Here is a 13,988-nt window from a genome sequence, read left to right as displayed (position 1 = left end):
TTGTAGCCAGAGATTCGGGGGAAGAGGATAAGGGAAGAAGAGGATGAATGCAGGGAGTTCTTAGGCAGCAAGCATTCTGCACAGTATTGTAATGATGACACCTGGAACAAGGGGGTACACAAGGTCAGCGGCTTGCCCACCTGGCTGTTTTCCCCTTGTTCCACTGTGTGTGAGCCAAGGGAGGCCTTTTGCAAACAGGTCCGTTCTGTCTGAATCTGGATGAATATTTTACTCAATTTATTGAACTTTTTTTACTTGAAAAGAAGCTATAATTCCTAAATAAGGTGTTTGCATCTACATTGCTACACAATCATGATTAGTATGTTCTAGGCTTTCACTAAGAATCTAGGTCATTAAGACTTGCAGATTCCTAGATTTCTTCATTCTGTCAGGGTTCTGTGGAGCTCCCTGCCCTCGTTTCAGAGAGCCTGCTGGGGTTAAGGTTGCAGAGACCTTTGTGATAGGGAGCACACACCAAGCCTGAGGACCCATGCCAGGCCTTCTGGTACCCTGCCAAGGGAAAACTCTTGGCTCTCCTTACTCAGCGCGATGTCATTTTCTCTTTCCCACAGATCATTTTCCACTTCAAAGAAATCAGAGCTTCATAGTTACATGAGATCATTTCTTATACATTACTGGGAGAAATCACATATCCTTCCACCGCTGTTCCTCAAAGTCTGAGTACAAGATAGGAACCCACAGCTTCCTTCTCTTTATCTATAAATCACCACGGGATCTGATGCCTACTCATCAAATTTAGGGCATTACTACATCCTTCCTGGACCACGACACTGCCCAGGGTCTTTGCTCCATATGAAAGGCAGGCAAAGTCACCAGAGGAGCAGAGAGGCTCAGATCAACCCAGAAACTCTAGCTATCACTCTGAAGCCCACCTCCTCACCCGCCATCAGGGAGGTCTCTGCAGTGCTTTTGTGCCTGCTGCTCACAAGTGCTGCCATCAGCACTCATGCATTTACTCAACCAAGTAAGGTCTCTTTTCCCCTCAGAGTAATATTTTAACCACGACAGTACCACCATCCCACCCTGGGTGATCCCAGACTTTCTGCACACTCTGTTCTTTGAAGATGGAGAAAATGAGATTAAAAGAGGAATTGAGAAGAGCCATTATGTCACAGTTAGTCATAAACAAAACCAGAACTAAATGCTCAAGACACTTAGGTCAGCCTCCATGAGGCCTCCAGACACCAGCTTTGGGAGAAGACCCTGAGTGCAGCCACTACATCAACATGCTTCACATCATTTGGAGAAATGGAGCCGAAAGAAGAACCATGTCTCACAATGAGTGGAAAGGGCATTTAAGGGAGTAGAGGAAAGGAAGGAATATTGCTTCAAATTTCCGATTTCATGCCATGGTCTGGTGTAGCTTACATAAAAGTGGCTGAATAAGGAAGGATAAGAACTCAGAAGTTTCTCAACATAGGACACAGGTTGACTCAAAAGTCATGGGGACAAGTACCTAGGAAGCAAGGTCTAGATTAGCAGATGTGATTTATTCATGTGCAGTCAACAGTAAAGAGCCTGTTACCATTGGCAGCCAGTGAAAATGACTCATTAGTAACACTTTATTGCTGGGATCTGGGCTAAGGCACAGAACTTGGGAGAGGTGACTTCAAGGATTTCTTCAGCCCTCCGCTTCCCTTATGAGCGTACACAACAATGTCTGCTGTCTCACTCTTTACGCAATTGCTTGCAGATTCAGTGTCCCTTCCAGTCAAGTGCTGCTTTTCTATGCTCAAGAAAAGGATCTCTATCCAGAAGCTGAAGAGCTACACAACAGATACCAGCATCTACTGTCCTCAGGAAGCCGTGATGTAAATGGGTCATGCTTGGCACCCCTACTCAAGTGTTAGTGACAGGGAAGAGAGGTCAGGATTTATGACCAAATGAGTCAGACAAGCATAGCATCTAATCCAAAGGGCCCCTTCACCTCATAGGGAAGCTGAGCCCACTGGATGGTTATGGAGCTCATAACCATCCATACGTTGGTGAGATGATCCAAGCTCTTTTAGCCATGAAGGCACTGTCAGGACTTCAGCTGAGATAGCAAGATCAGTGTTCCCCCCTGAGACCTCCTCCTTCCACCTTTTCTCATTCTTCTCTCAGATACAAATCTTTCACCTTTGCAGACTAGCACAAGGGCTGATCAGGTCTTGAAACCAGTAGATAATCTTGAGCACAAGCCTCAAAGTTCTTCATCTCACCAAGCCTTCTCTGTCCCACAGCTTCAGGACCAAAGATAAAGAAGCCCAGGCTAATCCCAAGGAGAACTGGGTCAGTGATCTCATCAAACATCTGGATAAAATCTCCCAAAGTTTGAAGCCTTGTACTTTCATTCCTGAACTAATAGTGAGAGCCTGAAAAAACCTTGTTTATTTTCTCCCAGTTTCTTATAATGTCCAAAAAGAGGAACTTACTTAATAATTTAAGACACAATGTTCTTAAATAGTGTGTACTCACAGTTAAATTTTTGGTATTTTACTTCGTCAGCCATATAATTTGGATGTAAAATACAAAATTCTGTTAGTGTGTATTTTTTTTCAATGAGTTCAACTGAGTTGTAGGGAAAATGTCAGTTATATCCTTCCCATATTCCAGAGAGATTATAAGATCTACTCACGGATATACACAGTTTTCTGCATTTGTACAGAATGTGTGATCCTTCAAATCAAGTGTTTGCTTGTACTGTCTTATTCAAGTTAATGTCATTACATGGCTAGGGAATTCTCATAGAAAGATCTATGTGTAAGCTTAAATAACTCTTACTTTGCATGTGGTGCAGTTTAGCTTGGAGAGGACACACAGCAGCTGTGGGTAGCAGTTTGAGATGCATGGCACAGTGAACAGTTGGAGATCCTGCGGTTTGAACTGGACTGGACTCCTTTGAGGTTCAGGGGGAACTTAATAGGACCGACCAGGTCATTCAAGCCCTGATACCCCCTGCCCTTATTCATTAGGATCTCTAAGCCCATTTCTTTTCTCACCACAGCTATCTTTATCAAAAATCTCTCTCTGATCTTTTGCAACAGCCTACAAAATGCTTTTCCATAATCCCTAGTTTTCTCCACCTAACTAATTCACAAAGGCAGAGTCATATTCAGGAGTGAAACAAGACCAACAATGAAAGTGAATATCTACATTCCACATTTATGCAGGGTTTTTTATGACTCTGACCCTTCAACACAACTGGTCCGGAAGGATGCATGTGATGGACTGCAAATGGATAGAGCTCTTCTGAGCTGGAACAAGAGGGAAAGGAGGCCAAAGAGTCAAGGGGAAGAACCCTTAGTAGCTGGACTCTGTAAAGACAGAGGAATTTAGAGTTTTAGAAATCAAAGACTGGAGCCCAATTTTAAGGGGTCTTGAACTTCAGACTGGGGAATCACTGGGTCATAGAGACTCACTGAAACTTCAGAAGTAGCAGAGGAGAAGAGTGACACATTGAGAAGCAACATGAGGAAGAGCAGCCTAGGGTCTGAGCGTAAGGCGGAGGAATGGAGGGAGAGTCTGTGAAGGGCGACTGGTGTGGTGCAGGAGAGATTGGGTGATAGTAAAGGTAGAATAAGGGATACCTGTTAGAAAACTATGGATCCAGAACAGAAGCCCATGTCTTAAAAACTCACAGAGCAGCTACTTAAAGCACTGAAAGCTCTGAGATTCAGAGTTCATGTTATCTCCTCTGTGATCTAAATATTTGTAGTCCTCCAAATTTCAAGCTGAAGGCTAATCCCCATTGTCTTAGTCCATTCTTGCTTCCATTAAAAACATAAATAGCTGGGCCCAGAAGTTGTGCCAAATGCCTGATAGCATGCCAATCGCCTGTAGTGTTTGTGGTTTGAGCTGTCAGGCTTCCTGGCAAAAATATCACAGTGCTTTTGGCCAGAGATTTATTACACTTTTCCTTGGAAAAAGAAAAGAAAAAAAAATACAAAGGTAAATGATTAATTCAAAGTCCAAATTCTTATTTTATGCATGTAAAATGTCCAGGCTGCTACAAGATTACCACAGTTTTCAGCCATGCTCAGACAGTGGTTCTTTGTGTAGGCTGTTCAACTATTCTGTGCCAGTCTAGAGAAGGAAAGGCTAGACTCACAGAAGGTTGCTCATTAAGAAGAAAACAACACTAATGATCTATACAACTTCTTCAGGTTGCTTTTTCACAGAAAGCTTTATCCTAAGTTCAGTAACTGCAATGATCTACCAAGATAATGTCATTGTGTTTGATTTTGCAAGGTGCACACAGCATTGATTTCCTATATTGATGACAGTTTTTCATTAAACTTTTGATTCTGAACAAAAAAAATAGCTGGTTTTGGGTACTGTGTAAAGAAAATAGGTTTATTTGACTCATCAATCTAGTAGCTAGAAAACTGAGACAGACGAACACTTTGTTCATGGAAATGAAGCAGCTGTATACAAAAGGAACCAAGCAGGGTAAGGGGCAGTCTTGCTTTGTACAGCCCACTGTCATGGGAAGTCAGCCTGGAATACCCAAACCCTTCCTAGAGACCAGAACTAATCCACTCATGAAAGTGAAACCCCCATGACATAATTGCCTTCTACCAGAGCCCACTTCTGAAACCTTCTGTTGCCTCGCCATCATCTACAGTGAGGACCAACCTTCTAGCACACAAACCCCTAGGGGATAGGTCATATGTGAACCCTAGAACTCCCTGCAGTTATATTAAAAGGTGGAAACTTTCAGAGGTAATTAAAGTCATTGGAAATGTTCCTTCATGAGTCAGATTAGTGCTTTTATAAAAGAAGTTGGAGGGAGTTTGTTGTGCCCTTTTACTGTATGAGGTCACATATAAGGGGCAATCTATGAGGAACAGGGCCTCACCAGACACCACATCTTCTGGCACCTTCCTCTTAGAGTACTCAGCCCCCAGAACTGTGAGTAATCAATTTCTGCTATTTATAAGTTATCTGGTAAAAGGTATTTTAACACAAAAACTTAAATGGACTAAGGCAATCTCCAACACTATATGTCCAGCCTCCATGCTAAGGGCCATTTAATGGAATGCAACCTCACTTTCTGGCAGCTTCTTAAGGTCCAAATTCCTCTGTGCTTTGTAAACTTAGCTCTGGAGAAAAACACAGCTAAATCATCAGCCAGATAGAAAATAGACTGTACACAGTTGCTCCACCTAATTCCTTGTTTCAATCTCTTTTTTCAAGGCCAAACTGGGATTAGAGATGTGGTTCAAGGGACTGTGAGATCCTGAGCCAGACTACAAGTGCCAAATTCTAAAGGCACAAAGATTCATCTTAACCTGATACTAGACCACAGCAAAAGATGGAACCCAAGCTTAACCTAGTTCACTCTGGGATTGCATCATTTGACACCAAGTCACAATGACTTTTATGCAAACACGTTAAATATAATAGGATTTGATTAGTATGTTACTTTAAATAATGAATGTGTTGCGTGCTCTTACTTAAATATCAGTGCTTAAAAATCTTCATTCTTATGTACACTGGCTTATATCTGCGAGCTCAAGCTCGCTCCTTATTCACTGGAAACAACTGAGAAGGTCACTTGGAGTTGACACAATTCCTCTTGGGTTCACCTCCGCTTCACCCTCTGCTCAGGCAGCTTGCTGAAGGCAGTGACTCACTTCCGTCCCTCAGCATCTGTTCTTATTTCTGCTATCTGCTCACAGGCTCTCTGTGGAACCATGTGAGGTCAGTAGTGGGCTCAGCTTGTACACTTGCCAGGGAGTGGGCTTCTAAGCAGCAGCCTTCCACAATGCAAGCGAAGGCAGATGTTTAAATACTTCTGCCACCCTCCTTTCACTGGCTGATTCCGAGAATTGTTCTGTGGGCTTCTATACGTGCTCAGGATAAACAATCTCAGCCTTGGTTATGTGATTCATATGAGCTTCTCCATTTCCTCGTCACGCTGCCACTCCTCCATCCTGATGCCTGAGGCCCCTTCCCAAAGGAAATAGCTGCACATAGGTCCTACCTCAGTTTCCAGTTTTTGGATTCATTGTTTTAGACAGTCAATCTTTATTTTCCTACTCGTTGGTCACAGACTAGATCCCAGCTAGCAAGTTCACCCTGGCCAAGGCCAGGGACTCATCTAGACTCTTTGCAGCCAGAACAGGGTCCAAGTGGGCAACCAAACTTAGAACTAATAGGGATGGAACTAAGCTAGGATAACGGCAAAGTAGAGATCAACTAAATAAATAAGTAAAGGTATAAAAATAACGAAAGCCATATCACTCTTGTTGAAGAAGATTCCATAGAAAAACACAGAAAGTTGGAAGACTATCAAAAACGTATGGTATTGGCCTGGAATTGGAAGTATCGGTGTGAATCCATGGTTTTAAGATATAGATTAGTAAGTATGTAGGTAGTGCCTTTCCTAATATCCCCAATTTAAAGAAGGAGTGGTTTATTTTAGCTCACAGTTTCAGAGGGTCCAGTTCATAGTCAACTGCCTCCAAAGCAGAAATGGCATCTCAGAACACCATGGTGGAGGAAAGTTTTCCATTTAATAGTAACCAGGAAGCAGAGAGAAAAGGGAAGACACTGGAACAAGAGTATACTGTTGCAATTCATGCCCTCAGTGAATCACCCCTTCTGACCAGCCCCTTCCTCCAAATGAGGCTTTTCAGGGCTATTTTAGATCTAAACCATACAGATGATATAGGATAGATAGATAGACATAGACAATAGCAGATAGATACTGGTCATAGAACTAGAGAAGACAGAGAGAGAAAATAAAATATATACACACATACGTATACGCATATAGAATATATTCATAGGAAAAATCTAAAAACAGTGCCATGAGTAGTAATAAGATAACCGCTCTTCACTAAACAAGCAAAGAGTTCCTTGAATAAATGGTTGACTCCAGAACTGGAATATGCTTGTTGTGTTTTAAAAGAAATAAAGGTGAACATCAATTTATAAGACTCAAAGAATGAAGGAAAATTGTCAGAATACACATAAGAATCATTTGGAAGACATTCATAAGAGCAGTACCACTCAATTTGTTTGCCAAAAGCAATATAAACTTTTGAATTATAAAATAATTTCTTTAACTCATTGAGTAAAATTAGAGAAAAGAGATTTCCAATTAGAGTAAAATGCTAAGAAATAAGTATAGAAGGAATCACTAGTTAGCAAATCACTGTTTGGCAAACTTGATTCCAGCAAGAATCATCTCTGGATGCTAAAATAGACAGATGAAAAATTGATTAAGAATCAACTGTTGACATAACCTCAAACTATCTCCCCATGTAGAGCTAATGACAATTCATTAATCAATAAGTACATAGTTATTGATTAATGTACACAGTTAATCAGAGAACTGAAGATAGCATTTTAACCAAGTATTAAAAGTTAATGGAACAAATTGACCAGTATAACTCTTGATTGAATACACTGAGAATACAGTATTATTTCAATTATTCCATGCTAGGAATACATGAGTTGGATTTAAACATGAGAAAACACCTGGCATATCAAGCCATGGGAAGTTCTACTGAGTAACTGGCCTTTCTGCTGACAAGGAGAAACTGAGGAAAGACAAGGAGAAACTGAGGAAATGCTCATGTTGATGGAGATTAAAGAGACATGAAAGCTAAATGCAAAACATAACCTTAGAGTGGATCCCAAATCTGTAAGGCTTTATTAGACAATGAGCAAAATCTGAATGAGAGATTTGAATCAAATTAATACTCATTTCCTAACTCTAGTGTTTTACTGCTGTTCTGTAGAAAACTATCTTTGTTTTCATGAATATATACTGAAGAACTGGGGTATAATTAGGCATCCAGTCTGCAACCTAATATAAAATTATTTAATAAACTCTGTCTCTCTCCTGATGAATAATTAGGATGTAAGCAGATGGGTTTATGGATGGATAGACAGACAGACAAAAGACAGATACATAGAAGCTTAAACTGTTCCACTGTTCCTCATCTAGTATTCCTATACTTCCTAATGCCTTCTTTTCTAGCTACCCACTTTGAGTACATGTACAGTTCCACCTCATTGTAGTTTTAACCTCGTATTTCATTCGTGACTCATGAGGGTAAGCCTCTGCTCAAATGTTTGAACATCCTATTTTATGAGGTTCTGGTCCACACTTCTGTTCACTTTTATTTCAACAGTCTGTCTCTTTATTATGTATGAAAAGTATTTTCTACTTTCCAAGTAGGAATCTTCTGTGAGATTTATGGATTGAAATTTTTCTTCATAATCTGTGTCTTGCTTTTTCATCTCTTTCAAAATGCTTTTTGACAAAAATTAGTTAATTTTAATGTATTCAGTTTATCATCATGTTCTTTTATAGATCGTGCTTTTGTTTTTAACAAAAATTTTCCTGTCATAAGAGCATGAATATATTCTCATATTATCTTCAAGAATCACTAATTTTTGTTTCCATTTAGGACTACAAGTCACCTACAATTGACTTTTTTATATGTTGAAAGGTATGGATCAATGTTCTATGTTTTTCATTTATATTGATCCAGTATCAGTTATTCAGAAGGTCACTTTTTTCTAACTACTGTGAAGTACAAACTTTGTTATCAATCTAGTGTGTATATGTCCATGATATTTGCACTCTCTATCCTGTTCCCTTAGACTTTTTGTCTCTTCTAGAAGCAATGGCATATTTTTAATGGCTTTTCTAAAAACTGTTAATATCTGAGAGTGTAAATTCTACAGCTATGTGCCCTTTAAAATGGACTTAACTATTTTCGGCTTTTTGTTTCTTTGTAAAATTTAGAAAAAGTTTCTCAATGTCCATGCAACACATGCTTTGGTTTTAATTGAGGCATCCCTAGAGCTGGGGAGGAACTGACACTTTCCAATACGAATACTTCTAATTCATGTCCCTAGTGCTACCCACTCCTTACACATTCCAGCTCCCTTCATTGACTTGTCTCTTAATGCTTAGTAGTTTTCTATGTGTTGCACAAGTCTTGTCAGATTTGTTCCTGAGTATCTGAAGATTTTATAAGCTGTGGGAAATCATGTTGCAAAATAAATTTCACCTCTATAATTTAGTTGCTTATAAAACGTAAAAATAAAGTCAACTTCTGCATTATTAGAGAGCATGCATGCTAAAGCTATTAATTGTAATAGCTTATCTGTAGACAGATTTTTTTCATTAAAAATAATAAATGTGTCATGTAAAAAAATGACAACTTTGTATCTTTCTTTATAGCCACTATAACTTTATCTCAGATTCCTGCACTGGCCCTGGCAGGCCCTCTAGCACCATGGTGAGGAGAACTTTTAAAGGCAAGCTTGTGTGCTGGCTGAGAGTTATGCTCACTGCGGGTATTTTATAGATGCTTTTTGTCAGTTCAAGGAAATTTCTGTTACTTGTTAGCTTGGTCAGAAGTGGTTTTGTTTTGTTTTGTCTTTTCTTTTAGCATGATGACTTTTGGAATTTAACAAAGTTTTAATTCAGACAGTTGTGGATCTTTTTCCACCTCAGTCTGCAAGTGTGATGAAACGCAATCTTTGGTTTTCAAATTTTTAAAACACAACAATTTTTTTAACCAAACAAACGCAGTTACAGAGTGTTCTTCTTTAGGTTATCCCTTGGTTCCATTGAGTACTGTTACATCTAGGATTACAAAAGGTGTTTAAGTTTAGATTTCCTCCTTGAAAATCCTTACTGGACTTAGCATTCTGTTGATGTTATAAAATGTACTAGTATGAGCTCCTTATTTCAGTAGTCACTTAAAATATTTTTATGTTTTTACTTCCTTCAATATCTAGAAATAAATCACTCATAGAGTTGAATCAAAAAAGTTTTAATTTGCAGATTGAATTAATTAATAGATTTTGAACATTCAAATGTTCTATTCAGCTTGGATTGGTTTAATAAGTTGTGTTTTTCTCAAAATTTATCTATTTCATACAATGTGCAAGTATGGTGACATTAATATCTTTCAGTTTTATAATATCCATAATCTTTTCTCATCTCTGATTTTGGTAAATTGTGACTACTTACATTTTATTCTTTAGTCATAAGAGTTAAAAGGATATTAATAATTTATTAATAAGAGGATTCACATTTCATTAATCTTTCAAAGAGTAGCCTTATGACTTTGACATTTTTCATTACATATTTACTTTTTGTTATTAATTTTTCCTTTATCCTTATTAACTATTTTCTTCTACTTTTTGAGTTTAATTCTCTACCCTATTCTCAAAATTAATATTTACATTATTAATTTTAATCTTTCTTTTTGTTATGTGCATTTAAGTATATGGATCATTTAAACATAGCTTTCACTGTCTCAAAATTTTGATATGGCACATTATTGTTTTAATTTATTTCAAAATATATTTTACTTCCATTGTAACTTCTTCTTTAATCCATGTATTGTTTAAATGAAAATGGGTAAACTTTTATGCTTTGAAGTATTATGAAATGAAATTATCTTGTTACTGCTTTTAATTTAATTTCATGATAGTTAAAAATAGTTGCTTCATATTTTCAGTTTTTGTGTTTGATTAGTCTTGTTTTGTTGTTCAGTCTATAACCAATTTGATGTGTATTTGAAAAAAAAAATAATGTATGTTCTGCTGTTGTCCAGTCCAGACATGTCAACCAGCTAAATTTTGTTCAGAATGTTCATTTACCTACTGACCTCATCCAGGTGTCGTAGTGCACATCTATAATCCCAGCACTCAGGAGAATGAGGCAGGAGGGGCTCCAGAAGTTGTAGGCCAACCTGAGTTACACGGTGAGTTTAAGGCCAGCTTGAACAACATAGTGCAACCCTGTGTCAACGGAACAAAACAACACAACGCTGCTTTAACCTAATGAATGTTTCAGGAAAAGTGAAAGCTAAGCAACTTTGTAACCAGATAACAGCATAAGAAAATTCCCAAACCTGTGGGAAATGATCCACATGGAAGCACAGATTTTGAGAAAGTAAGAAAGAGAATCGTGAAGGGCAGGAGCAAGATCAAAACTCTCAGCATCTCCCATTTCATTTCAACATAGTCCTCAAGGCTCTGGTCAGAGCAGTGAAAAAGAAAACACAGAGACATAACAATTAGAAAGAAAGAATGTATAATGCCATTTATAGATGACATGACTATATGCATGCAAAATGCATGCATGCAAAACACAAGGAAATCTACAAAAACTACTAGAATAAGTGAATTTTTCAAGATCACAAAAATTAAGCTAATGTACAAAAATTAATAGAATTTCAATACATTGATAATAAAAAATCTATTATATCACAAAAATATTAAATATAGAAAAATAGATTTTAAAAGATGTATAAGAACTTTGCACTGAATATTACTGCACATGTCTAAGGGAAAATAAAAGAAGAATTTAAATAAATTGAAAAATAGAGATTACATTTAAAAAGCAGAAGACTCGGTAATGTTAAAGTGTCAATTTAGTTTACTAAGAGTCAATGCAAAATATGTCCTATTTCTAATGATTGTGGGAACTTACCCTTCTGGCTGCCATCTGTAATTATTCAATATCTTTATCCCAGCATAAACAATAAAAGACAATGCAATTAAATTACTCACAATAGTTTTATGTAGAAATTTATGTGGACATGCAAAAGACCTTAGACAGCAAGAACAATCCTGAAATAGAACAAAGTTTAAAAACTTGCGTTACCAAGTCTCAAAATGCACCTTGATAAAACAGCAATAATTAATATAGTATAATGTTGGCTTAAGAATAGACAGATCAATGAACCAAAGTAGATCATTCAGAGATGCACGTGGAGAGGTATCTAGCTATATTTATCTAACTACTTATATAGTTATAACTTTATATGTCTGCATTAGACAGAGTCTGCAGAGAAATAGACCCAGTAGGAAAGAGATATGAGAGAGAGAGAGAGAGAGAGAGAGAGAGAGAGAGAGAGAGAGGCGGAGGCAGAGAAGGAGAAGGAGAAGGAGAAAGAAAAAGAGATATAGAGAGATAAGAGAAATTGGCTTAGAGGACTGTGGACCCTAGCATGTCCCAAAATCTCCAGGGTGGGTCAACAATGTTGCAACCCAGAAGAACCAATGGCATAGTTCCTGCTCAAGTTGTAAGGTTTAAGGACCATGAGAGTTGATGTTGTACTTTTAGGTCAAAAACCAGCAAGCTGGAGTTCTAAAAAAGAGCCAGTATTTCAGTTCCGGTTTACAAGCAGGAAAATAGTCAATGCCCCAGTTCAAAGGTAGCCAGGTAGGAAAATTTTCGCATATTCAAGGGAAAGTTAGCCCTGGTATTTTGAAGATAACAATATGCAATACATTAACTAGCATTAATTTCCTATTATTTTGTTTTGAAATTATGAATTTGAATTTACTCTTTGTTGTTTTGTTTAAAAAAAAAAGTCCTGGTGTTTAATCCAAGCCTTCAAATTACTCAACAAGGTTCACCAGCACTAAGAAGAGCCATTTGCTTTACTCTGTCCACCTATTTGAATGTCAATCTCATTTTAAAAAATGATAGGAACACCCAGAATGCTTGGCCAAATAACTAGATACTTCATAGTCCAATCAAGGTCACACACATACAAATGCACACACACATTGATTTGATTTTTGATAAATCTTCCAGTGCAATGAAGAAAAAGAAAGCCTTTCAAATAAATATTATTAGTTATTAGAGCTACCATATTACATGAAAGAAAATAAACATCTCCCTTATATCACACTAAAAATTAATCTCAAATTAACCAGGGACCTGAGTATAAAATCTGAAGCTAGAATATATCTAGAAGAAAAGAGAAGAAATTACATTTATGACTTGGAATAGAAGATGATATGTTAAAGAAAACATAAACAAATAACTACCAAATATAAACATGTGCAAATTAGACTTTCACAAAATTGGAAGTAACTACTCATTAGAAGATAATATTAATAAAGTAAGACACAAGCCAAATATTACAGCCACTGTAATATACATATATATATGTATATAATAAACCAGACTATGTAAAGAACTATCAAATATTAATAAGAACAAAACAATTTAAAATGGGCCAAAATGTGAACATGTATTTCACAAAACAAAATGTCTAAATAACTAGTGAATACATAAAAAAGAAACTCAGTGTCTCAAGTAATCACGCAAATGTAATTGAAGGCAATGTGAAATATTCCTGCAAATTCAGAAAACAAAAGATAGATAATACCGAGCTCTGATGGAATAAAAGTCAAATGAAGCTCTTTTCCGTAACTGATGAATGTTTGGAAAACTATCTAGCAGTTTCTAATCAAATGAAGCATGTATTTATTGAATAGCCCATAAATTTCACTTCTAAGTAAATATTTAACATCTATTAGTCCACAAATACACAAACACACTTAAAGAAAAATGTTCATGGTCACTCTAATCAGAATAGATCAAACTAAAACTGCCCTAAGTGTCTAGGGGAAGGGATAAGCACACTGTTGGAATATTTACAAAATATAATGTTACTTAGCAAAGATTTAAAGAAAAACGTTACACTGTATACAAGGGTTTGGACCCAAATCACATCATATGATTTCAGATACATGAATTTCAAAAATAGGCAATTAGTAGTGGCAGAAGCCACAATAATGATGACCTCCAGAAGATGACAGATTGCCTGGGGAGCGACTCAGAGATCTTCCATCACTGATGGAAATGTTAATCTAATGTGAGTAGTGATTACCTGCTGTACCCAGAGATTAAAACTAAACAAACGACAAAACATCCCGAAGAAACACAGGAGACTATCTTTACAACTCGGTGTAGAAAGTTATTCTCTGTGAGATTTGTGAATTTTAATATACGTATGCTACACACATATATTTAAACAAATCTGATAACTGTTTTACTACTATTAACTTACCAAGCCATCTACATGACAGCGAAGTAAACAATGATGCAGATTTCTTTCATGAACCATACCATCATCCAGAATCCCAGTCAAATCAGCTAAATGCCACAGCACTGTATGTCTAGACAAATAGTAGTTCTTCTA

The 13,988-nt window shown here is 37.2% G+C and overlaps 1 protein-coding gene and 1 pseudogene across 1 annotated transcript; both read left to right on the top strand.

Moving 5' to 3' along the window:
* Positions 1 to 813: 813 nt before the first annotated feature.
* Positions 814 to 2,379, top strand: LOC106027628 (C-C motif chemokine 8-like). Its single transcript, XM_063249743.1, has 3 exons — positions 814 to 985; positions 1,715 to 1,832; positions 2,244 to 2,379. Exons 1-3 carry the CDS (start codon positions 814 to 816, stop codon positions 2,377 to 2,379), a joined length of 426 nt encoding a protein of 141 aa, XP_063105813.1.
* A 1,133-nt stretch (positions 2,380 to 3,512) lies between these two features.
* On the top strand, positions 3,513 to 4,145 carry LOC100716639 (small ribosomal subunit protein eS27-like; annotated as a pseudogene).
* The last annotated feature ends 9,843 nt before the right edge of the window (positions 4,146 to 13,988 follow it).

This window comes from Cavia porcellus, unplaced genomic scaffold (assembly GCF_034190915.1).
Source record: "Cavia porcellus strain 051 isolate PalLab524CR breed Dunkin Hartley unplaced genomic scaffold, mCavPor4.1 scaffold_6, whole genome shotgun sequence".
NCBI classification, from domain to species: Eukaryota; Metazoa; Chordata; class Mammalia; order Rodentia; family Caviidae; genus Cavia; species Cavia porcellus.
The sequence above is the reverse complement of the archived record's forward strand: the minus strand, read 5'-3'. Positions and strand labels throughout refer to the sequence as shown.

What these genes read in the sequence shown, in the direction of transcription:
- LOC106027628 (XM_063249743.1), top strand. Translation starts at nt 814, where the DNA reads ATGAAAGGCAGGCAAAGTCACCAGAGGAGCAGAGAGGCTCAGATCAAC. An exon ending in TCATGCATTTACTCAACCAA is followed by an intron (nt 986 to 1,714) that starts GTAAGGTCTCTT and finishes AATTGCTTGCAG; the next exon opens with ATTCAGTGTCCCTTCCAGTC. An exon ending in TGTCCTCAGGAAGCCGTGAT is followed by an intron (nt 1,833 to 2,243) that starts GTAAATGGGTCA and finishes TCTGTCCCACAG; the next exon opens with CTTCAGGACCAAAGATAAAG.